The sequence below is a fragment of the Podarcis vaucheri genome, assembly GCF_965113315.1.
Source record: "Podarcis vaucheri genome assembly, chromosome: 17".
Lineage (NCBI taxonomy): Eukaryota > Metazoa > Chordata > Lepidosauria > Squamata > Lacertidae > Podarcis > Podarcis vaucheri.
In genome coordinates, this window is record NC_138755.1 from 15,755,793 (window position 1) to 15,782,147 (window position 26,355).

The following is a 26,355-nucleotide window of genomic DNA, read 5'->3' on the forward strand; positions in this document are numbered from 1 at the left end:
GCTAATGTCATTTGCTAGTAAAAGCTATCAAAACCAGCTGAGTCTCCAGTAGACTCAGTAAAGAAATACATATGCAACAGCCCAACGCTTGGGATCCACATGTCTCTGCTTACAAAGCAGAAGTCAGGCAATGCAGAGCTAATGACACCTGATGCTTCCTGACTTAATCTTGCTCTTTAAAAATACGCTTCCCTGGCCTAAATGTAAGTGGTCAGCAGGAAATGTAAACAACCAGACTACTGCATTAGTCATATGAAAGACCCCAGCTGTGAATTCTGATACCTTCTAGATCCAAAATGGTATTACATCTGGACTTTATTTCGATAGTTCCCTCACAGAGCCACTCTTCCATTTCAAACAGAGAAAACAGAAGACCAAGGTCTGATTCTCACATTTCGGCTGCCACAGTCGAGCTGGTGGGACCATCCACACAGTACCCAAAATGTGCAGAAGGTGCTCATTTCATCGGTTATTGATGGATAGACGGAGTCGCTTTATATGCCACATTTATCCACATTTCCCATTAGCCAGCTGTGTGCCTTGTGAAAATCGGCTCTAATCCGCTGAATTGAAAAGCTCGGTTGGACAAAAACCCCTCTTCAGATTTTCCACACATCTGATAAGAACTAATTTAGTGGGTAAGGTTGTGTTTTTGCAAGGCACCGCTGTAGAACAATGAGAATAGTTCTTGGGCAGAGGGAAGGATTAATCAGTACACAATAAGATCAAAATGTGAGTCGGATGACAGTGTGGATGCAGTTAGTTCAAATTAAGTCTGATTATAATCAATGAGGCACGTAAGGGACCCCTGACCGTTAGGTCCAGTTGCGGACGACTTTGGGGTTGCTGTGCTCATCCCACTTTATTGGCTGAGGGAGCCGGTGGCCAGCATGACTAAGCCACTTCTGGCGAACCAGAGCAGCACATGGAAACACTGTTTACCTTCCCACCAGAGCGGTATCTATTTATCTACTTGCACTTGATGTGCTTTTGAACTGCTAGGTTGGCAGGAGCAGGGACCGAACAATGGGAGCTCACTCTGTCGCGGGGATTTGAACCGCCGACCTTCTGATTGGCAAGCCCTAGGTTCTGTGGTTTAGACCACAGTGCCACCCGCATCCCAAGGCACTTAAGGTAGTCATGACTTAATACCCATCCATTTTTTGCCTGTGGGTAGGCAATATTTAAAACAAGCAAAACAAACAAGTTGAAAAAAAATGCAACTCACCTCCTGCACAAGACTCAGAGCACTCTGTGAAGCCTTCATACTCCCAGTCATGGAGTTCGTCAAAATCCTGCGAGCCGCCATAAAACACATCGGCCTCTTCAGGACTATACTCGCTGGTCTCCCCATTGCAAGGGCCGCCATAACAAGCTCGTTCGGAGGCTGGTTTGGGCCCTTCACATTCATCAATGGGTAAATCAGCCACAGATTGAGAGAAGGAGAGCAGAACTTGGCACTTCACTAAGCGGACTTGGATTCCGACCCCACAGGTCACGCTGCAGGCAGACCAGGTCTCTGGAATAAACCTACAAGGAAAAACAAACATAGGAATCATCTCCCTAAAACAGTGGTTTTCAGTCAGGGCACTTTGAATGGTGGCCAGGTGGATTGCAAGGCAGTAGTTCTCCAGGCAAGACAAAGTACATAAAATAATGCAATACAAATTAAGAAGCAGAGACTAGAGGGTGGGGCAAGGCAGGTGGAAGGAGGCCTTGCCAGACGAAGTCTCTCCCCACACTTCAAGGGAGCTGTGGACTCAAAAAGACTGAAAACTTTTGCTCTAAGGCAGGCACAGGCAAACTCAGCCCTCCAGATGTTTTGGGACTACAACTCCCATCATCCCTAGCTAACAGGACTGGTGGTCAGGGATGATGGGAATTGTAGTCCCAAAACATCTGGAGGGCCGAGTTTGCCTATGCCTACTCTAAGGTGTCTGGGCCTCTCTGCCAGAGATGCCAAAACTGTAACTTGAAACCAATATTATTTGAGAAGTTCAAAGGGCTCCTTCCATTCATGGAAGGGACTCAGGTCCAATGGAAGCTCCTGTTGAAGAAGGCAGGTTTGAGGAGGCTGCATGCAGGCTAAAGGGGAATCGGTGAAAACTGCACCCCCCTTTTTTTAGTGTGAGCATCCTGTGAGTGGATTCAATTTAAGTAAAGAAAGATGGTCCCTTCGCAGTGCGAAGAAAATGGGCCAGATGACTTTAAGGAAAGTCTAGCTTCATAATTTTATAATTCCACAGATTCCTCTTACCAAAAACATGACCGCAAATTAATGCAGGGCAAAATGGCTCTACTATTAAAAAAAGCATGTTAAGTTCATGCAGCACACCCTGTTAAATGAAATAATGGAGATGTGCATAAACCACATGCTTGGAGCAACAGCAGAAAAGAGAAATGTATAGCCTGTAAGGAAACTCTTCTAGGGAATGAAAATTGCTGCATAAACTATAATCTACTCATTATTAATCATTTCACTGTGCACAGTAATTCATAACTGAAAAGCAGGAAATAACATCAGGAAGTTATATTTTTTCCTGCTTCCTAAACAGATACTTTGCATTTTGAGTTATGAGCCTAGTAGGGTAGTTTTATGCTATGTAATAACTTGCTTCAAAGGCATAAAGAGAACCTGTGGAGCTGAGAGCAATAAAACATACAAGGTTGCCATTAGAAAGTCAACATTTACTAATAACAACCATATTTCTGAGTTTGGTGATAGTGCTACTTTGCTGTGAAATAAATTCTTAATATATGCTTATGAGTTACTCTGTAGTACAAAACTGTAAGAGATATATCCCAAGCTTATTCATCTATTTGGAACGAGCGACACTTGACTAGTCAGAGTTGCGGTAAATCAAAACACTACTTGCACAGGGTTAGAGCAATAACAGAATTAATATCCTGTGAATTAATATAATCAGGATCACTGTGCTTAGCATGGTCTTGATTATTTGAATCTCAGTGAATTAGCTCAGAACGGAACTTAGCACTGAAATAGTAACTGGATCTAATGGCAGTTCCATACATTGAGCTAATAATCCTATATATTTCTGATATTCAGTTTATGAGTGCCATTGATTATGCAACTACAACGGCACCACCCACAAATAATTATTACAATAATTGTAACAATGCAATTATTATCAGTAGACTTGGAGGGGGGGGAACTCCATTTGCAGAAGTACTTTTTTTTAAAAAAGGAAAACTACTTGTGGATCGAGGGCCCGACCCCGCTATGTGAAATAAATACACAAGGACACGTGATATAAGGTTAATGGGCAAGAAAAGGCCACAACTTTATTGATTACAGCAGTGAAAAGGTATTGGCTTAGGCATTGGATGACTATAGGTGGTGGGTTTATTCAACAGTAGGTGGAGCCTGTTGATGCTCATCCAACTATAGGCTCACCCCCTGATGTCACCGAGGGTCGTGCCATGGCCTCCCGCCAAGCAGGCATCGGACCGAATACACGACCGCCAGATTCCTTTAACGGAATAACCCACGGTAGATAGCATAGGCGATGGCCACACTTAGCCCTTGACACAGCACAACACATGAATCCAATGCCTAACCTACCCACCAATACCACAAAAGTTGTGACGATTGCTACGAGGTAGGCGAAAAAACCAAAAGGCCTAATGCCAAATGGAAAAATTTCTACCAGGCCCCCCAGCCAACCAGGGCGACCAACCTAAGGTCCATAGCAAGGCCAAAAACCTATACCCTGAGCTAAATGGGAGTGGAGGGTGGGTGACTCGCTGAGGGACGACGACGAATGAGGAGGAGGCGGAGCTGGCACCACAGCATTAAGCTGCTACACACGCCCCCGGAGGCACCTGGTTGGCCACCTCCGGTGGGCGTGGGCGCCAGCCAGGTAGGAGGGGAGGGGGCTAATGCCCCCTACCAGGGGCGGAGCTTGGTCTCCCGCCCACAACCACTCCCCTCTCTTCCAGGGAGGAGAGTCTTTAAGGTGAAGAAAGAACCCAGTGAGGACCAAGCCTACTGAATAGTCACAGAATGCTGACTTTTAGGAACAGAAATGTAAAACAGGTGGGGGGAAAGGGGATGGAATGGGGTGGCTTGAAATTTGGAAAGTGTTTCTTCTGGATTGCGACATTTTGTTTCAGGTCCAACTTGCATGCAGAGTGAGGGGAGAGACTTCACCAGGCAAGGTCTTCTTCCACCTGCCTTGCTCCACCCTCCAGTCCCAACTTCTCATTTTGTATTGTATTATTTTATGCTCTGTGGTTTGCCGTTGTTTTACTGATTGAAGTTTAGAAATTACCGTATTTTTCGCTCTATAAGACGCACCAGACCACAAGATGCACCTAGTTTTTGAAGGAGGAAAACAAGAAAAAAAATATTCTGAATCTCAGAAGCCAGAACAGCAAGAGGGATCACTGCGCAGTGAAAGCAGCAATCCCTCTTGCTGTTCTGGCTTCTGTGATAGCTGCGCAGCCTGCATTCACTCCATAAGATGCACACACATTTCCTCTTACTTTTTAGGAGGGAAAAAGTGAGTCTTCTAGAGCAAAAAATACGGTATTTATTGTAATTGTTAAGAATGGATTTCTGTTTGATTTTTTATATGCTGATATTATTATTCTATACTAATGACTGTCGAATGTTACTGTATTTGATGTAGGCTCCTGATTTTAAAGCTATGTTTTATTATCACATTTTTGTATTGCATTAGATTGTTATAAGGTGTACATTCTTTGTTTCTTCAGCTTGTAAAACACCTTGGGTATTGTAAGACAGAAATATGGCATACAAATTAAACGTGATGATGATGATGACATTTTTGCTGCTGGATACATTTGGGACGACAGTCACATTCACGCCCTGCTTGTGAACTTCCTGAGGCATTTGGAAACATATTTGCAAGGCAATTATGATCTTATGTGCAGGAAGCTTTTGAGGAGCGGTGAGTGGGAAGCATTCAAACCCACAGTATTGCTTCTCCTGATGCTTCGGTAGAATAACACTGGTAGAACAACTCTGGTAGACCTGATCTACATGACTTATGCCCAGTTAACCCAAACCATTAGCTATTTATTGCTATGAAATGGGCACTCCCACCCAAACCATTTTGGCTTTCCCAACAGAAACTTGGAACGGTACCCTGGATTTAAGTGCATGCGATAATTAGCAGAAAGATTAATTGCCACATTCTCAATTCTTTCACATTAAAACTCAAATCAACACATTGTTTGTTTGTTTGAAAGAACAAAGCTATAAAGCTAGCATGTAGCCTGGACTGTAGAAACCAACAACAAAAATTCATTATATCCAGAACTGGATAGCCAGGCAAACACCTTACAATCAATAAAGTTGTGGCGTGATTTGAATCAAAGGATGTTGTCACGAGTTGTCATTCAAGCACATGCATGTTGCAGGGTCATGATGCCTGGGCATGCAATTTCTTCTGCTCCTTCCACAAGCTCCCCAACTGCCTTGTAATCTTGGGTTACCAGCTAGAGGAGTAACTGCCTGATATACTGTACCCAGTTTTGTTAACAATGCATTCATCTCCAGACCATGGCTAATGCAAAAATAAACATGCCTAGCAAATAAGTTCACAAATCCTTTTTTTCAAAAGCAAACAAATAAGCAATGTCCCTAATTAAAATTTAAATTAAAAATTAAAAATTAAATTCTCAAGTTGCAAAATAAAATGCCAAATCACACCCCTGTTTGATGTGAAGCTCTGTGCAATCGTTTGACAAACTCTTCTTCTTTCAGGCAGGAAGGTCTGAGTTCTTTTAACTTATAAAAATGAACATGCTTCAAATTCAACATTTGCGGTTAAGGAATATTGCTCCTGAGATAAAGATCGCCTCGTTTATAAAAACAACAATGTAACGGGGCCCTACTATTTTAAACAGATATTAGCAGTGAGAATGTCCACATTTTGTTTTGGCATGGAACAATCACATTCATTTATCGTTAAAATCCTCTAGAGCGAAGTGGGGTGGTTTGTAGTCAAAGCTTTGAGAGAGCAGTGGCAAGAGAAATGGAGAAAGACAAAGGGAAGAAATCGCACAAGTTGATCCAATGCCCTGGCAGCTGAGAGGGAATTTTCTCAACTGTTTCAAAACGCAGTGGACTGCAACCATAGGAAATACACCTCCAAAGAGATATTTTGGCCGACAGAAAGCAGTGCAAAAACTAAAGGGAAAAAAGTATTCGTAGATAATATCAAAAGTAATATATACATAACTAACATCCTCGCTGACAGCCTCAGATCCTCCAGGGCACCTCTAACAACCAATTTTCATCTCCTCTTTCATCTAAATATGGAATGTTCAAAAGGCTTCAGGATACATCATCTCCTTGTAACCATTTCCAGAGAGGCAGTCATGCGAGCCTTTGCACAGCAAAAAGTCATGGAGCATCCTTGAAGACCAACAAGTTTACTATGGGATAAAGTTTTGTCGATTGCAGTCTACTTCATTAGATGCATGGAGTGTTATCCTGAGTTGCAATAATAATAATAATAATAATAATAATAATAATAATAATAATAATAATAATAATAATTTATTTATACCCCGCCCATCTGGCTGAGTTTCCCCAGCCACTCTGGGTGGCTCCTAATCAAGTGTTAAAAACAGTACAGAATTAAATATTAAAAACTTCCCTGAACAGGGCTGCCTTCAGATGTCTTTTAAAGATAGGATAGCTGCTTATTTCCTTCACATCTGAAGGGAGGGTATTCCACAGGGTGGGCGCCACCACTGAGAAGGCCCTCTGCCTGGTTCCCTGTAACCTCACTTCTTGCACCGAGGGAACTGCCAGAAGGCCCTTGGTGCTGGACCTCAGTGTCCGGGCTGAACAATGGGGGTGGAGACGCTCCTTCAGGTATACAGGACGGGGCCGTTTAGGGCTTTAAAGGTCAGCATCAACACTTTGAATTGTGCTCGGAAAAGTACTGGGAGCCAATGCTTGTCAAAACCCTACAAAAGAAGTCGGAACCATATTTTTTTAAAAAAGTTATCTTATTCATTACATCCATATCACGCCTTTCCTCCAAGGAAGTCAAGGTGGTCTTCATAGCTCTCCTCTCCATTGTAACCTCACCACAACTAGGGACAGGCCTGAGGTTACCCAGGGATCTTCATGGCTGAGTGGGAATTTGAACCCTGGTCGCCCATGTCTGAGTTGAGGAGGAGGAGGGAGAAGAAGAAGAACTGGGTTTGAGAGATACTGCTTAAGTGTGTTCTCTCTAACAGAGAGCATGTGTGGTGGTGGGGTCCAAGAGGCCACCCCACTGTTGCTGGGCAGATCTGTTTGGATGGCCAAAGGCAGTGATTGGGGAATTGAGTTTCTGGGGAGATTTCGATGTTGCCATTTTGGGGGCGGGGTCAAAGGTTTTAAATACTGGACACGCAGCTTTGGGTGTCCTCTTTTGCTGCATGCACCAGATCACTCACCCACCCTCCCTAAACTGGGGGGGGGGTGTTCCTGCTTTGACCTTGCTATGCCTGTCATGGGGTCGCCTGCTGTTGGGGCAGGGGCCTGGTAGGAATTTTGTCCATTTGGCTGGTTGGCTGGTGCCATTTGGTTTTTGCCTATTGCATAACAAATTGTCACAACTTGTAAGGTTTGCGGTTAGGCATTGGTTCAAATTGGTTAGTGCAGGGGTAAGTGCCTACCCTTCCAATGCTGCTGCTGCAAGGGAATTCCGTTAAAGGAATCCAGGGGCTTGCCATGCTTTCGTCCAAATCCCTGGCGTAGGGCTTGGGCCGCGCAAGCCCCCGGAAGCATGCAGGGAAAGGTGAGGGTCTGGGTGTCTGGCTCCATTTTCTCCCCAATATTGTTTTCCCTTATTGGCTTTCGCTGGAATCCGGAAGTCAGTTCTGTCCCTGGACGGGGACAGATAGTCGTAACCAGTGCCTAAACAACCACTCACATTTGTGTATTTAAATAACGTTGTGGCCAATAATCATGCCAAAAACCTTAAACAAAAATTACGTGTGAGTTATTTGGGGTGGCTTGGGGACCTCGGCAAGCAAAAAGCAAGTGAGCTGCTCAATACACAACAGAAGTTAAATGACCCAGGGCTTTCCAAACCACACTCTTGAAAACCAGCATACTGGCTCCTCGCAACATTCAACATTTCTCGATTGAAGCAAAGCTCGCATTCTTCGCAGCACTCAAAAATCAGTTTCGAAAGTGTTTCCAACTGAAAGCAATTTGTGCTTTTTTTTTGTTCTAATATTATTTATTTATTATTATGTTGCACTCAAATCATTTTAACATGCAGCAGGCCCAATGAGAATAATGGCCATGGCTGACATAGGCCTAATAATTTCTATTTGGGTGGTGACCCAGCTGTGCCCCTATCTGGACAGGGATAGCCTAACTTCTGTCGTCTATGCTCTGGTAACCTTGGGCTGCCTCTGAAGACAGCTCAGAAACTTCAGATGGCACAGAATTCAGCGGCGAGGCTGCTCACCGGAGCAAGACGGTTTGAGTATATTACCCTGATCCCAGCCCAACTGCACTGGCTGCCAATTAATTTCCTGGCCCAATTCAAAGTGCTGGTTTTGGCTTATAAAACCTTAATTCAGGGGTCGGCAACCTAAGGCCCATGGGAGTCGTTTAACTGGCCCACGAGTTGTCCCCAAACAGAGCCGCCCACTCAGAGAGTCCCCGTGTGCTGCGCTAAACTGGCGCAGCATGGTGACTCGCTTCCGCAGCGCCAGAAATCGCGTCTGCGCAGGCGCCGGCACCGGAAATCACAGGCCTGTGTGCTTACATGCGTGCACAATCCGGCCCATGGAGGGATCTCTGCTGGGGTGGACCGGCCCAGGCAAGGTAAACCTTGCCGACCCCTCCCTTAAATGGTTCAGGACTGGAATAACTCAAGGACCCCCCCCCCAATATGAATCGATTCAGATCCTGAGGCTCCTCCATGAGAGGTCTGGAGGGTGGCAACATGAGAACGGGACTTTTCTGCAGTGGCCCCCGTTTGTGAAATTAATTTAATAATAATAATAATAATAATAATAATAATAATAATAATAATAATAATAAATAATAATAATAATAATAATAATAATAATAATAATAATAATATGTTTTTACTCAGCCCTTCTGACTGGGATTCCCCAGCCACTCTGGTTCCTTTCTTTCAAATCCTTAGGCACAAGGTGAAAACATTTCTCTATAACCGTAGCTTTTGGCTGATTAACATTCTAGGGCCTTTTAAATGTGTTTGTGGGAGGCGTGTAATTGGTTTGTTTCTGTTTTATTATGTATTCCGTGTTTTCATTTTGTATTTCTATGTTGTGAACTGATCTTCAGATGAATGGCAGTATACTAATTTAAACAAACAAACATATAAATACATGTTTTTGCTATGTTGCTACTTACTGGAGCAATTCCGTGTAGAATGAACGCTCAGATTAAGATGCAGGTAAAAGTTCTGAAAACACATCACCTGTCTAGTTCCTTAAGCCCTTTCGGTAGAAAATCTCACCTCTAAGAGACTGACTCTAAGCAAGCGTGGCTTAACATTTAGGAATTATGACTGGGCGATTGCATACTACTGGCCTTTCTGCATCTAAGTTGTTCCCTGTGGGTTCTATTCAAATAGTTGCATGTCAGGAATTTCCTTTTGTTTCTTATTGAATCAGCCCCATCACTTAGCCAGTGCCATCTGGCATCCAGATATTACAGTTTGCCCACCCCCCTTTTGCTTTTTTATTTTATTTTTACAGCTCACACCAGGTTATTTATGGCAAAATGTTAAAAGCTGGATATCGTGTTAACATACAAAAGTGTTTTTCAAGAGTTGCAAATCTTTTAGAAAAAAAAACTCCCCCCAACTCGGCAAACTCTCCAACGAAACAAGTCAGATGAAAACTAATAGGCCCCTGACTTTTTCAGCTGCGATGACTGTGTAGTGGACTGTGTTCAGGTTGTGTAGTGGGCTATGAAATCAGGCCTCCATGAAGAAGGGAAGGATGAGACTAGCCAAGTTCTGAACGGTCTCTTTGACAGACTATACTTTCCCAAACATCAATGTGATAAAATGGCAAGGAACAGGATATAAGGAGTTTATAACTATGTTTTACTCACAGGTGGATTTATTGTTTTCAGCTACTTTTATACCGTATTTTTTGCACCATAACACTCACTTTTTTCCTCCTAGAAAGTAAGGGGAAATGTCTGTGCGTGTTATGGAGCGAATGCCTACGGATGGTGGGGGAATCTGCTGCAGTCGTGAGCAGAGGATCCATGGTTCCCCTTCCTTCCCTCCTCCATGACTCGCTTTGAAACAGCAAAGCGGGAGAAGAGCCGCTGAGTGGGGAGGAGAGAGGGACAGAGAGCCTGCTTGCTTTAAAGGAGCAAAGCGGGAGGGGAGAGGAGCTGCTTACACAAGTCCGGAGCTGTTTTATTCAGCGAGCCGGGGAAGAGGGAGAGAAGCAGAGCCTTTAAAGGAGCAAAGCGGGAGAGGAGAGGAGCCTTCTCCTCTTATACCCCTCTTCTGCATTATTAACAGCATCCTTCTCCACCCACCCCAAGTGTGTTCCTTGTCCCTTGAGTGCTTTTCCTTCCCTCCACTTAAAACGTGGTTACAAAGCACGGATCCACATGGATCCTCAGGATTTTTGCACTGGCTCACCCCAAATTCACCATCAGATCACATAGCATGTCCATGGCTACAGCTTGCACCCAAAAAATCACGCACCCACTGTTGCCTGGGGCCGCAGTGGTGCAAAAACGTGGTTACAAAGCATGGATCCACAGGATTTTTGCATTGGGCTACCCCAAACTCACCGTCAGATCACATGTCTGAACCACAAAAATCATACATCCACTGTTTTGTTTAGAATTTTTTTTTCTTGTTTTCCTCCTCTAAAAACTATGTACGTGTTATGGTCGGGTGCGTGTTATAGAGCGAAAAATATGGTAATTTACATCTACATTTCTTACACTTGCTTTTGAAGGTAGCATTCCAAGGAACACAGTTCCTACCTAGAGGGCCGTATATAATGCCATCAATGGGGTCTCTCTTTCCTGCGTGTTTATTATATGGCTATGGTCACTGGAGGATTAAAAGGACCTGGCTGAGGTTTAAGTGAACACACTTTCCAATCTAGAATCATAAGGCATTGCCTCAGGCAATTCACAACACTGCAAAATATATTATCACTCCCATTTTACAGCTGAAGAAACAGCTGTGTTGTCGACAGCTCTGTTGAATAGAATGGTGCTTTTAAACCTCTTCTTAAATTACTGGGTTCCTTTAAAAAAATGACACAGAGGTCAGATATTAATGCATAGGAATGAACTTTAGGTTGTGAAAAGAGCAGGATAGTGCACACCCTGGAAATGATCTCTTGAAGAAGGTACAGGGTTATAAAGATTAGGACTAGCTGCTTGAGAAACAGTTTCTATTCAAATGCGATTTGGGTTTTAAACGCAGTGTGAGGTAGTCTCTATGGGAGTATATTGTATTTAATTACGGGGTATCAAAGTTTTTAGGGGGCTAACCAGGGAGAGCTGGGATAGCAGGCTTCTAGGTTTCTGAATGTCTGATGTAGATTTTCAATTTCATTGTTCTGTATGGGACAATGACAATAAAAATTATTGTATCGCATCATATTGTATCATATCGTACCATACTCTAATTAAAAATGAAAACAGGGTATCACAGTACGGAGCTTTCATACTGGTTTAGATAGTGCTTTTAGCAACTGCAGTTGCATGCAACATTTTGCCTAAATCTATAGATGGAACGATGTATGAGTCCATCAGGCCCAGTTGAGATTATAAACTGATGAGTGAGAGCTGCAACATAATGTTGCAGTGTATTTCCATTTGTGGGATGGTTCAAGTTCAGAGCTCCATTCAGCCTGGAACAGTGCACTGTCCAGACCGCTCAAGAGATGGGATTGAAGGAGGGGTGAGGGAAAACAAGGACGCCTCATTTTCCTTGCCCTCCCCCCGATATAATGCTAGAGATTTTAGACATAGACTCACAGAATTGTAGAATTGGATGGGACCCCAAAAGTCATCTATTTCAACCCCCTGCAATGCAGGAATCTCAGCTAAAGCATCCATGACAGATGGCCACCCACCCTCTGCTTAGAAACCTCCGAGGAAAGAGAGTCGACCGCATTCCAAGGGAAACTGTTCCACTGTCGTACAGCTCTTTGTGTCAGAAAGTTCTTCCTGGTGTTTAGTCGGGATCGCCTTCCTTGTAACATGAAGTCATTGGTTCAAGTCCTGCCCTCCAGAGCAGGAGAAAACAAGCTTCCTCCATCTTCCATTTGACAGCTCTTTAGATATTTGCAGATGGCTAGCATCTCTGCTCTCAGTCTCCCCTTTTCCACGCTAAGGATACTCAGTGTGCTGGCCCCGGGGGTAACCCATGAAACGCGGTCCTGGTCCAGTCCAGAATCCGAAGTTTCCACTAGAAGTCAGTCCAACAGGTCCAAGGCAGGATACCAGGCTAGGACAGTTACAGGATCTCAGGCAGGGTCTGGCATACAGCAATGTTGCTCCCGCAACCTTGTTGGGGTAGCGGCTGGTCCTGATCCCCAGTGACTCACCTCCATGTTTCGCCCAAAGGCGAGCACTGCTTCTGCGAGTGCTCAGGTCTTTCCTTCTCTCAGACCTTAGTCTCTGCAGCTCGGGAGACGTCGGTGGGTTACTAGACCCAGGGGCCGCATCAGCCTCCCCTGACCCAACTGGTAGAGGAGCAGCTGTAAGTGATGGCCCAGCTGAAGGCAATGAGGTAATCCCTGCATCTGGAGCCAGGGCAGGCTCAGGCCCCTGACTCGGCCCAGCTGGTGTTTGTTGCAGGGGAACCTGTGCAGGCTGGGACTCTTCAGGATCAGGCCCCAGACTTGGTTCAGATGACGCCTGAGGCAAAGGATCCAGTGCAGACTGAGACTCCTCTGGTTCCGAGTCCGAGTCCCAGACCATCACACTCAGCTCCTTCAACCATTCCTCATCAGGCTTGGTTTCCAGACCCTTGATCATCTTGGTCACCCTCCTCTGCACACATTCCTGCTTGTCAACATCCTTCTTGAATTGTGACACCCAATCTATTCAATGTACCGGCATTAACAGAGCAATCTTATATGTTTACTCAGAAGCAAGTGACACTGTTTTCACTAGTAACTGCACAGATGATTGCAGCCAAAGGGTCTAAGAAATGTTGTTAGGAGGCATTCTTTAATCTTTACTTAAAGTAGAGCTAAGTTAGAGGATCCTTGCAGTACACAGCCCTATAGAGAAAATTTAATACGAGTCATCTGTCTCATTTCTAATAGTAATTGGCTGTTCTCCATAGAGATCATATTACTGATCATTCTCATAAGATTTTGTTGCCTTTGGAAGGTTAGCAGACTGTAGGTTTGTGTTTCGGCTTGTCAAAAAGGGCTGTTTTCACAACTGCAGGGTGGGTCATAGGTGGGTCATAGAATTTAGCCCTCTGAAATTTGTTTTATGATAGAGGAGGATATCCTATCTAGTTCAGGCAGATGGAAAGCGACTAGTTTATCTCAGCTAGATGAATAAAGTGTGCTGAGTGGCAGTTTCTTATTCTCCTCTTTCTTGTATTTGTGGGAAAGATCCCCCTGCTAACCAAACAAGACCTTCTACAGTACTCCTACGCAGTGGCATAGTGTGGGTTGTCAGTGCCCAGAGCTGTGTGGAGGGGATTTGTGGAATGGAGGGAAACAGGCAGAATACGCATGCACATTCAGCTGCGTAATGGTGTCCTCATCACCCAGAAGATTGTGGTTGAAGATAGAAAAAGAGGAGTTGTTCTGTTGCCTGGAGAGGTCACTTCCTGGTTCGCATGGAGAAGCTATGTTCAAGGAAGTTTCTGATATAGTGGTACCTCTACTTACGTGCACCTCTGGTTACGTATCCTTCGGGATACACACATGGCAAACCTGGAAGTATTTTTCTGGGTTTCGATGCACATGCATCCGCAGAAGTGCTCTTCCTCGCCGTACGCATGCGCAGAAGCACTCTACCATGACGCGCGCATGAGCAGAACAGACACCTCCAGTTGCGGAAATCTCGAGTTACCTGTCCTTAACTGGAGGTTGTTGTTGTTTAGTCGTTTAGTCGTGTCCGACTTCTTGTGACCCCATGGACCAGAGCACGCCAGGCACTCCTGTCTTCCACTGCCTCCCGCAGTTTGGTCAAATTCATGCTGGTAGCTTCGAGAACACTATCCAACCATCTCGTCCTCCGTCGTCCCCTTCTCCTTGTGCCCTCCATCTTTCCCAACATCAGGGTCTTTTCCAGGGAGTCTTCTCTTCTCATGAGGTGGCCAAAGTATTGGAGTCTCAGCTTCAAGATCTGTCCTTCCAGTGAGCACTCAGGGCTGATTTCCTTCAGAATGGATAGGTTTGATCTTCTTGCAGTCCATGGGACTCTCAAGAGTCTCCTCCAGCACCATCATTCAAAAGCCTTCTTTATGGTCCAGCTCTCATTTCCATACATCACTACTGGGAAAACCATAGTTTTAACTAATATACGGACCTTTGTCAGCAAGGTGATGTCTCTGCTTTTTAAGATGCTGTCTAGGTTTGTCATTGCTTTTCTCCCAAGAATCAGGTGTCTTTTAATTTCGTGGCTGCTGTCACCATCTGCAGTGATCATGGAGCCCAAGAAAGTAAAATCTCTCACTGCCTCCATTTCTTCCCCTTCTATTTTATTGTGCTTTTATTACTTTGATGGGAGCTGCCCAGAGTGGCATATAAATTAATACTAATACTAATACTAATACTAATACTAATACTAATACTAATACTAATAAATACTAATACTAATACTAATACTAATAGAGCCCAGCAATGGAGCCCAGCAATGAAAGTGCACAGCTGTATTGAGGCAGCACCGGGTGTTGAAGTTTTGTGCCCCAAATAAATTTGCACCTGGGGCAACTGCCCCTGTGGTCCCCCCCACTGTACACCAATGCTCCTTACAACCACACAAGGACAGTGGAAGGGAATAGAAAACCACTGCTGCTCCATGCCACACTATATAACCTACCTAGGATAAATACACAACTGGAACCACTTTGAATATTTTTGGCCCCACCCTCAAAATTGACGAAATGCTCTCCTCAGTTCACCCCCTACAATGGGGTAGTAATTGTGAAGAAGGTATTTCGCAACAGACCAAAGAAAGAATGAAAGATAACAAATATCTCATTTTCTATCAAAGAAACCTTAATCCACCCAAACATTGTGATGTTATTTTACAGAGCTGTTTCTCCATTTTACAGCTGGGGAAACAACTCTGTAAAGCAAACAGATCTGCTGAATAAAAAGGTGCTGATAAGTACAAATAAAATCTCTGCTTAAGTTCTTGGGATTCCTTTCATTCCCCCCCCACCCCCGTCCAAGGCTGTATATAATTCCTTCAATCATGGTCTTTACCATTTGTCCAAAATACTTTATAATTATATTCCATATTTTCTGCTGTACCTTATCCCAGAATCCTTACAAAAATCCATTTGTACCACTATTCAGAAATCTGTTGTGCTGTCATTTTTAAAAGAATGCAATAACTATTCAACACCAAGCATTTGGGGAGGTTTCCCCCCCTCACGAAGCAACGCCAACATTAATTCTCAACATTCAGATCCAGACTTTTGTCAATAAGTCCATGATCATGACTTCTTCTGGAGTTGTGGCTTCTCCTAGCTTATTTTTTTAGTGCTCGGCAGCAGAAATATGGGCTATGATTCAAATCATCCCTTTCCAGTGTAAGCAACGTGATCCCTGTTTGACACCCCCCCAACACTGCCCAGTTCCCATTATACAACTGAAGGGTAATTATAGTTTGTTAAATATGTATTTAGAAAAGTGGTTTACTAGTAGACAGAAAACTGCAGAAATCCAAAAACTGGGCTTCCAAATTAAAATAAATAAAAACAGATTCAAACGTGTATCTGGCACTTGGCTATAAATGAACAAAAGGCACATATGAAATATATAATAGCTCTGAAGTATAACTTCATCATAACATGTAACAGCTGACAAATATATATTTACATACGATACATATAAATATAAACATAACTATGATCTTGAGTATAATATTGTACATTTCCTCACTGTTTCCCCATGGCTTCAATTAAAATCTGCGCGATTTCAGGTCAGCCATGCCAGCATGGCAGCTTTACTATCTCAAAGACAAATTTTATGAGATGAAAATATGGCTCTAACATCAATCAAAACCAAAAATTGTCTCCAGGAAGGCTAGATATGTTTCAGCTAAAGGTGTTTTGGAATGTGAAAGGTTCAGAGTCTAAAGGACAGCTGAAGCAGCTTGTACAAATCCTGCTGCTTTTATGACACCATGAGGAAGACATTAATTTTTTCCCCAATCCCAGGGCCGGCTCAAGACATTTGGCCAGTGGCGTAGCGTGGGTTGTCAGCACCCGGGGCAAGGCAAGTAATTTGCGCCCCCTAACCCGTGGATTTGCGCCCCCTAACCCCTGGATTTGCGCCCCCTAACCCCTGGATTTGCCCTAACCCCAGATGTTGCACCCGGTGCGGCCGGCCCCCCCTGCACCCCCACGCTACGCCACTGCATTTGGCCACCTGAGGCAAAGGAGAAGATGGCACTCCATCCTAATTCAATGTTCAGAACCCAACTGGGCTGATGTTTGAATTTTACTTCAATGTTGATGATAGGAGTAGAATCCTGTGCCACATCTGGGACTTCTGTCCAGATTAGGGGCCACAGGAGGGAGAAGTGGCAACAGAGTCAGCTGCCTTACTCTGCCTAATATTAGGGCCGGCCTTGTCCCTTTCACAGCAGCAGCAGTTTTCAGAAAAGGTGATAGTGACTGAAAAAGTAGCATCGAGGAAAATGCTTAGGTGGCCCTTCTTAACCCTGTGGCTGCTTTTAAACAAAGAAAAAATATGTTGTTGTTTAGTCGTGTCCAACTCTTCATGACCCCATTTAGGTCACGCCAGGCACTCCTGTCTTCCACTGCCTCCCCCAGTATGATCAAACTCATGCTGGTAGCTTCGAGAACACTGTCCAACCATCTCGTCCTCTGTCGTCCCCTTCTCCTGGGAGTCTTCTCTTCTCATGAGGTGCCCAAAGTCTTGGAGCCTCAGCTTCAGGATCTGTCCTTCCAGTGAGCTCTCAGGACTGATTTCCAGCACCATAATTCAAAAGCATCAATTCTTCGGCGATCAGCTTTCTTTATGGTCCAGCTCTTACTTCCATACATCACTACTGGGAAAACCATAGCTTGAACTACTATACGGACCTTTGTCGGCAAGGTGATGTCTCTGCTTTTTAAGATGCTGTCTAGGTTTGTCATTGCTTTTCTCCCAAGAAGCAGGTGTCTTTTAATTTCGTGGCTGCTGTCACCATCTGCAGTGATCATGGAGCCCAAGAAAGTAAAATCTCTCACTGCCTCCATTTCTTCCCCTTCTATTTGCCAGGAGGTGATGGGACCAGTGGTCATGATCTTCGTTTTTTTGATGTTGAGCTTCAGACCATATTTTGCACTCTCCTCTTTCACCCTCATTAAAGGGTTCTTTAATTCCTCCTCACTTTCTGCCATCAAGGTTGTGTCATCTGCACATCTGAGGTTGTTGATATTTCTTCCGGCAATATTAATTCCGGCTTGCGATTCACCCAGCCCAGCCTTTCGCATGAAAAAATATACCGTACTTCACATCTATTTTGGCATTTATCAGCATCCCATGAGAAACCACTTCCCATTTCAATACAGTAGGAATGAAAGGGAACCTTATGAGAAAGTCTTACAGGGCTTGTTCTTTAATCCCCACCACACCCTGGGTAAGTTGTAATATTTTAGCTTGGTGAATCAGTAACATTCTTTAGTTTTTAATGTTTGATTACTGTACTTTTCCATGTATAAGATGAGGGGTGGTTTTTTTTATACAAAAAGAATGTTAAAAATCGGGTTACAGATAGGTAGCCGTGTTGGTCTGCCATAGTCAAAATAAAAAAATTCCTTCCAGTAGCACCTTAAAGACCAACTAAGTTAGTTCTTGGTATGAGCTTTCGTGTGCATGCACACTTCTTCAGATACCAAAAAATCGGGGTTCGTCTTATACACGGATAGTGCAGAGGGGAGACGGGTGATTTGTTTTGGCCGTGAGCAGCAGCTTATCACTGGTGACTGGGTGGGTGATTGGTGGCTGCGGCAAAGGCTGTTTTGGATTGGCTTCTTCTGTGGCAATTGGGCGGGCGATTGCTGGTGTTTGTGAGTCGGGTGAGTGATTTTCGGCATTCCCCCCCCCAAAAAAGCTCAACAACTCAGGGCCATTTCCCCCCATTTTCTTAAAATAGGGGGCGTGTTAAACACGGAAAAATATGTTAAGTAAAATGTCATATTTCAAGGTGGGAACCTCTAAATCAGTGGTTCTCAACATGTCAGTCGCCAGATGTTGTTGGACTACAACTCCCATCATCCCTGAGCTCTGGCCTTGCTAGCTAGGGGTGATGGGAATTGTAGTCCAACAACATCTGAGGACCTACAGGTTGAGAAAGGCTGCTCTAAATGTTTAAGTGAGAAACATTTTCTGAAATGAAAATTTACTTGGTAAAAGCACCCCATGAACCTTGGGAGTGCAGGGTGTGTGGAAATCTCAGATCCGATGGCCAGAGTTCACAAGATGAACTGCTGTAAACATGGCATTTCTGTGATGAATGTGATATCTAGGCAGGCTCTGAGCTAGCATAGGCTGGAAGCGGCAAGTTTTGATGTTTGTGTGTGCTTTCAAACTCATGCGAAGCCTGAACTGTACAGTTATGCGAGAGGTTTTGCACTGCTTCCGCAACGGAGAGTTTGAGTCAGCTCTTATTCACCAGTTTACACGAACCAAAATAAATAAACTCAATCAGCATGCACAAAACCACTTCGGCTACGAGTGAAAATCAGCACAACTTGATTAAAAACCTCAGCTGCTACAAGCTTAGAGGGTCATAAAAATAAGCCCTCTGTGAATCAACTTACTCGGTTGTTAGAGCTACATCATGTTAATTGTGGTTTAACTCCTTGCAAGAAGACACAAATCAGCCAGGAAGACTTTCAAGTTAAGGGCAGGATTATGGGGTATGGAAAATATCCTAACTTCAATGGGGTTTAACTCCATTCCGGAATGTAACAAAATGCACCACACATAGTCTTAAAGTAAAATACAGTTTCAAAGCACTGATCAACTCCTGACCTCATCCCAGTTTCAGAAAACCATACTCACGTTGGTTCTTCTGATACTATTGCTCCTTCTTCCAATTCCTGGGCTTGCTTGTACCATGGCAATTTAGCTTCAACAGGAAGTTTTTCTGTGGGAATAATTACAGGTAAATAGGAATTATGCCGCTGTAATATCATGCACATTTTTTTTTGTAAATCAATCCACCGATTTTGTGTGTGCTGCATTTATTTCATACTAGTCACTATGACCACAGTGTTTGTGGAGAGCACATTCTGTCTCTGGGGACAGGGTGCAGTAAGTCTCTGCGGCCTCATTTGCAAACAGTGCAAAACTGCAGCTCCTATCATTCCCAGACAGCATGGTCAATAGGTATGTGACAGGAGGTGAACAACATCTGGAGAGTCACAGGATAGCCACCCTGGTTTAGTGTGTCATCCAAATCCTAAACTCTGGTTAATCTGAACTATGGTTAAGATGCGGCTGATCTAAAACGCAAGCTGAAGTTTCCAAACTCCTCCTTGCAGACGTATTGGAGGAGACCAATGAGCTGGAGTCTGAAGCTCAGTTTCATTACACTAAACATTGGTTTAGTATTACGTCTGCAATAGCTCTCTCTCTGTGTGTGTGCCCTGCACATTTCTGCCAGAGGGATGTGTGGGCTTCATGACGCAGAAGTCATGGATCTCCCCTTGTGGGAGACATGAGGTTTTGTTTTCACTTATAAGCAGTGGCAGGAAGTGAAAATACACAGGTACACACATTTCCCCCTGTTCCTTTTAATGTGCCTTATAGCCCCAAGTTCACGTTAACAGACTTGAAGATTCCTGCATTGCTTAGTCAAAGATGTGTGTGTAGTTATACTCATTGCACCCTCACTTTAATAACCTGAAAAACAAAATATATACTAAACTCCACTCTGATGGTTTATTATGACATTCAAGAAAATCCAGATGTGATGAGTGATAGTTGAAGAAACAGGCAAATGCAAAAATAGTTCAGTGATGCCCTTTCCAGTTTGAGCTTATCAGTTCATCAATATGTGAATTCGAAGAATGAGCTGAATACTTTCCCTGTCATTTTTGATACAAAACAGCGCTGCTCCATATCCTGACCTCTCCCTTCCCCTCCAAAATCAGTACCAAAAATATACATTAGAAGTATCTAATAAAATACTCACTTTAGGAGCCAAAATACACTCCCTTGGGAACATAAATCTGGATTTGGCTAGAGTAAACTGGAGCAAACCAGACTTGCAATGGCCCTTCAAGGCTAGACCTGAGGTCCTGAGCCCATGACAAATGGGTGACTTCACCCTGAAGGAACAGAAAACCATCCTCAGGGACTTACTGATCTCTGCGGAGATCACTGGATGCTACAGCGCTGCTCCCATGCTCTCTGACTACAGCAGGCTGCTGGAAATATGTGTTCCGCCTACATGACTCCCTGAAATTCATGACCCAGAAACAACCCTATATGGGCCCTTTTTTCCTTTCAAAACCACTTGAACAACAGTTTACAGTTATCATATTCAAACTAGCTAGAAAAACAGCAGCTGTAGATAGTTGCTACTTATGAGCAACATTGCTCTGATTAGAGTCTCCAATTCTGGCAATTCGACACATGCAGTTGTTTCTGAGTAAGCCCAATCTGTTTTGTGTTTAATCCTAGAATTAAGAGCCCTGGGTCCATATGGAACACGGCTTTTCTGAACCTCCCACCAATAGCTCATTGCACTTCCCCCCAAAAAACTTCTCTTGAAGGTTGAGAGAACTTCAAAAGTGGAATTTAACATATGCAGGGAATGCAATCTGGAGTGAACTCTATTAACCCTCCCCTTTCTGCTTGTGTATGGACTGGGCGGGTGAAGCTTTAGATGCTGCAAGACACAAAATTTAGATGAAATCTTTTGATGATGGATAGGGACATATAGGGACATATACCCAGCCTAAGGATTCAATAAGGGCATTCCCTGCTGCTTAGGGCCCCAAGTTTTCTTCCAGGCACAGAAGACTGCCACAGAGCAGAACAGGAAATTAATACATACATACATACATACTTTTGTTCCATGCTTCCTTCCCACAGTTCAAATCATGCTCAAGGCGACTTACAACATGAAAATATGCATAACTACAACATGACAAAGTAGTAATAAACTGTAGATAAAATGTTTTAAAATGCACAACCAGGCTGAACGATTTTCACACAACAAGCTTTAAAATAAAGATGCAAAAACCTCAACAACCCCCCCCCAACAACCTCCCCAATAGATTGTGCATTCAACATTTTTCATACAGTCTTTCACATTGACTGAACTATCCATTGCAGTTCTGGCAACACACAGTGACTATAACCTGTAATCCTATTTCACATCTCCTGTGATGAATTTTCCTGGAGTAGATTTATGGGCATGAGGACAAGAGGAAGAGGATAATGAAGTTATTATGCCCTGATTCCTCCCCGACCATTACTTGCCAGATTTCTACTCAGATATATTTAGTGGTACCACTTGATGTTATATATGTGGAAATGCAGCTCTTAGCTTAATCTGTATTTTACCATGTTCATTAACTCTAATATGTAAAGAGATATTTCTGTTTATACACCGTATACTTATTTTTATGGTAATGGAAAGTCATGCCTTACTGCTTTTCTTTCACTCTTTTAAAAAACTGTACAGCCTTGTAAAACAAAAACAACCCCCCCCCCCCAAGATGGTGCTTTCCTGTACAGATGCCTGCGTGATGCCTGTAAAATATGATGTGTATATGCCTTGGTGGGTTAGAGGGGAAGAGACATATTAAGTCACATTCTGTTTACAAATCCTCAAGGCCAGCCCAAGGCATTCTGCTGTCCTTTCCAACTCTATGATTCGACTTTAGCATCTGAGGCAGCCAATCCCAGAAGCAGGGTGTAAAAACACAATAACAATGTTACAATAAATAAAACAAAGCAAACTTGCTGACTTTGCAAGCTGTTGAGCTGATCTTAACTTTGGTCTGACACAATACAATTATCATGGCGTTTGCAACTTGTTTGGAGATGACATGATACGGTATCATCTCAGACCCTGATGTTGCTCTAGGAAGCTAAGTGCAGTCAGAACAGAATATACACACTTTCAGTGTTAATGCTAGAATACTGCTTCTGGTAAATAAGCCACTATAGCTGCTAGAGGGCTGTGAAAATTTGTGTCCTGGGCTTTTTAACCACAGATTTGTGGTCTGGGTTAAACCACAGAGCCTAGGACTTGCCAATCAGAAGGTCAGCGGTTCGAATCCCCGCGACGGGGTGAGCTCCCGTTGCTCGGCCCCTGCTCCTGCCAACCTAGCAGTTCGAAAGAACATCAAAGTGCAAGTAGATAAATAGGTACCGCTCCAGCGGGAAGGTAAACGGTGTTTCTGTGCGCTGCTCTGGTTCTCCAGAAGCTGCTTAGTCATGCTGGCCACATGACTCGGAAGCTATACGCCGGCTCCCTCAGCCAATAAAGCGAGATGAGCGCCGCAACCCCAGAGTCGGTCACGACTGGACCTAATGGACCTACCTTTACCCATGTACTGGGACATGGGTGGGACTGTGGTCTAAACCACTGAGCCTCTTGGGCTTGCCAATCAGAAGGTCGGCGGTTCAAACCCCCGCAACAGGGTGAGCGCCTGTTGCTCTGTCCCAGCTCCTGCCAACCTAGCAGTTCAAAAGCTACCAGTGCGAGTAGATAAATAGGTACAACTGCAGCGGGAAGGTAAACGGCATTTCCGTGCGCTCTGGTTTCCACCATGGTGTTCCATTGCGCCAGAAGCGGTTTAGTCACCTAAAAAGCTGTCTGTGGACAAACGCCGGCTCCCTTGGCCTGAAAGCGAGATGAGCACCGCAACCCCCTAGTTGCCTTTCACTGGATGTAACTGTCCAGGGGTCCTTAACTTTACCTTACCTTTTATACATGTATTATCTGAAACCCAAGGGGTGCATTGGTTGCCAGATGTGAACCCCCCCCTGCAGCTCTCCTATCACTATATTGGCTGAAATTAAACCTAAGGCATCACCTCTCAGACATCTGACTTATTGGTGGAAATTTCCTGCTACTGGGGTGGCAGGGAGTACATGTATTTAGAGGGAGAGAGAGAAAAAAGCAGGCAAGGATTCTTCTGCCCTGTGTTTTACCTTTGGGCTTGTAGCAAGGAGTGGGGACGATGCATTCTTCTTTGATGTGAGGCTTTGTTTTAGCAGTGCAGCCACCGGTATGCATCCCTCTGTGATCAATGCACAGAACCACCCGGTATCTTAGGCCTTGGCCACATGTCACTGTGCACTGAAAGGAAAAAACAATGGAAAAAGTATATTCCTGAATAGCCAGACTCTGCCTTCCTTTTCTAACCCTGCTTGCCCATATGGACAATTAGCAATCTGAACCAGAACACCACCATCCACCCATCCTGGCTTTCTGATCATGGTTTGTTAGGAAGAAGCAAACCACAACTCTGGTTTATGCATAACAACAAACCATGTACATACAGCTTATTTCTTCTGCTCATACCTGGGCAAGAGCAACAGGGCAGAATGTGCTAGCATGCTGCTTAATCCCAATTAGCCGTTAATGGTGGCGTTGCATGGGGGGCCCACAGAGGTGATTGCCCTGGGCACAAAATTGTTAGGGGTGCAAAAATTCAGCACCCAGTGCTGCCTCAATACAGCTGTGCGCTTCCGTTTCTGGGCTCCATTGAAAACAGCTTCTCCATGCAAACCAGCAAGTGACCTCTCCAGACAATGGAATGACTTCTTTTCTTATCTCTACGGCTATGATCTGCTGGGTGATGTGGACACCATTAGGCAGTTGAATGTGCATGCATACTCTGTCCATTTCTCTCCCTCCCACCCTGCACCTCATGGCCTTGGACACTGGCAACCCATGCTACACCACTGGCCACAAGCACTGGTTTATAGTTCCCAACGTGTGCTTGGTGTGTGACTGGCATCTGAGTTAAGAGGAAGGAAGAAGAGAATATGGTGGTTTGGATTGTTCATAATTATTTGGTAGATAGGTCGTCTCCTTTCTTTCTTTCTTTCTTTCTTTCTTTCTTTCTTTCTCTCTCTCTCTCTCTCTCTCTCTCTCTCTCTCTCTCTCTCTCTCGCTATCTCAGTACCGGCTATTTGGCTTGCAGCCACAAGTTGTTGTGCTTACTAACACATCATCACTTTCATTTGTAGTCACTTTGGCTTAGTACAAAGGCAAAGCACTTAATGTTATGTGGTAATCAGTGCGATGTCAAGCTTTTTTGGAATGGTGAATGGTGAACTACATACAGTAGGCTCTGCTCCTTCAACTACTTTCTAAATTAATATTTTAAACCCACATGTAGTGAAGGATATTCTTTATGAATGTTCTCCCATGGTGATTTTGTTGGGTTACTTGTAGGAAACACACTAGGATCTTATATTTGCAGCCTGAATACATTTCACTATGTATATTATCCTAAACTTTCACCCCGATTTTAAAACTATCCCTCCTTGGATAGTTCCAAGGAATCCGATAGAATCCGTTCGCAACCTGAGCAGAACGCAACCCGCGTCTGCTCGTGCACAGGTCGCGATTCGCCGCTTCTGCTCATGCGCATGACGTCATTTTGAGCGTCTGCGCATGCAGCGAAACCCGGAAGTAACCCTTTCTGGTACTTCCGGGTCACCGCAGGACGCAACCTGAAAACGCTCAACCTGAAGCAAACGCAACACAAGGTATGACTGTAATATATACGTATTTTAAGAAAACGGTTACCGGAGACCACTCCTGAGCCAACCACTTGGGGCAATCGAAGATGTTGCAAGGCTGGACAATGGGCATCTTGGGAGTGTACATGCACTTCCATTCTTCCACAGAGCTGACAAGCCCCTGGATGTCCTCTTCCACACACGAGATTGTGCGGCTCTGAATGCCTCCGCCGCAAGAAGAAGAGCAGGCGGTCCACGGGGTGCTTTCCCACCTGCAAAACAAGATTCCAGTCAGGGAAAAGGCTGAGCATCCGAGCTTTCTCACTGTATGCATCTTATGATATATTGGCATTTCTCTAGCAGCAGTAGCAGCAGCAGCAGCAGCAGCAGCAGCAGCAGCAGCAAAGCACAACCATGTCGGTTGCTGGAACAATTACATCAGTCAGTATTTCACCCATGACTGCCTAAGAAGGACAAAATTATTTAGCTGGTGAAAGAATTCGCAGCACGACATGAACGGAAGAAATCTGTGGGTTCAGTATGCCTTGGCAGGGGTCACCCACCTTTATGGGTCTGCGGGCACATTTGAAAATGGGAGAAACTGTTGCAAACAACCAAGAACACATTGCAACGTTGCGTACTGATCAGCGCCTAGGCATCTTCCCTGAATCGCCATTTCTCAGGGGCAGCGCATTTCCGCAATATTCGAATGGTGAGATATTACTGCTGGGAGAATGCAGTTCCTGCAGTCTGGAATGTGGCAGTGGTGTGCATGTCACAGGCACCTACTAGATTCTGCCTGAGACACCAAGCACAGCTACACCACATTGTATGTGCCATGCTCAGAGTGCTCAGCGATGGAGCTGAAAGGGAACAGTCTCAAGGCAAAGTACATTTGTCAGTTTCTTTCCTGGCAGAGGGGTTTCCAGTTACTGTATTTTTCACCCTATAGGGCGCACCGGCCCATAGGTCGCACTTATTTTTTGGGGGGGGGGCAATAAAGAAAAAAAAATTATTTCCCTCCCGAGCCCCAAAGAGCAAAGAAGCCATGACAGCGAGCGGGATGGATCCCGCTCGCTGTCCTGGCTTCGTTTTTAGCCTCGGGGCTGGGGGTCCGGGAGCGAAGGCGAGGTTGCGCAACCTCGCCATCGCTCCCGGAGCTTGTGGGGCTGGGGGTGGGGGAAGCCTGAGCTTCCCCTGACCCCAGCCCCCAGAACGGGTCCAGGCTGCTATCCGCAGCCCAAGGCTTGCGGATAGCTTCCTGAAGTCTGGAGAGCGAGAGGGGTCTGTGCGCACCGACCCCTCTCGCTCTCCAGGCTTCAGCGAAAGCCTGCATTCGCCCCATAGGACGCACACACATTTCCCCTTCATTTTTGGAGGGGAAAAAGTGAGTCCTATAGGGTGAAAAATAAGGGAAGTCTTTGAGTCAATGGTCAGCAATTAGAGGGCTGCCCT

The 26,355-nt window shown here is 44.6% G+C and overlaps 1 protein-coding gene across 3 annotated transcripts in view; it reads right to left on the reverse strand.

The window, feature by feature from the left end:
• ADAMTSL1 (ADAMTS like 1) overlaps positions 1-26,355 on the reverse strand; it is a 486,607-nt gene that overhangs the window by 99,767 nt on the left and 360,485 nt on the right. For all 3 annotated transcript variants that reach the window (XM_082204524.1, XM_082204522.1, XM_082204523.1), the window contains 4 exons: positions 24,968-25,172; positions 23,359-23,506; positions 19,246-19,330; positions 1,229-1,530 (listed from right to left, as the gene is read on the reverse strand). In XM_082204524.1, coding sequence (XP_082060650.1) covers positions 1,229-1,530; positions 19,246-19,330; positions 23,359-23,506; positions 24,968-25,172 — 740 coding nt within the window. The remainder of the gene's footprint in view (positions 1-1,228; positions 1,531-19,245; positions 19,331-23,358; positions 23,507-24,967; positions 25,173-26,355) is intronic.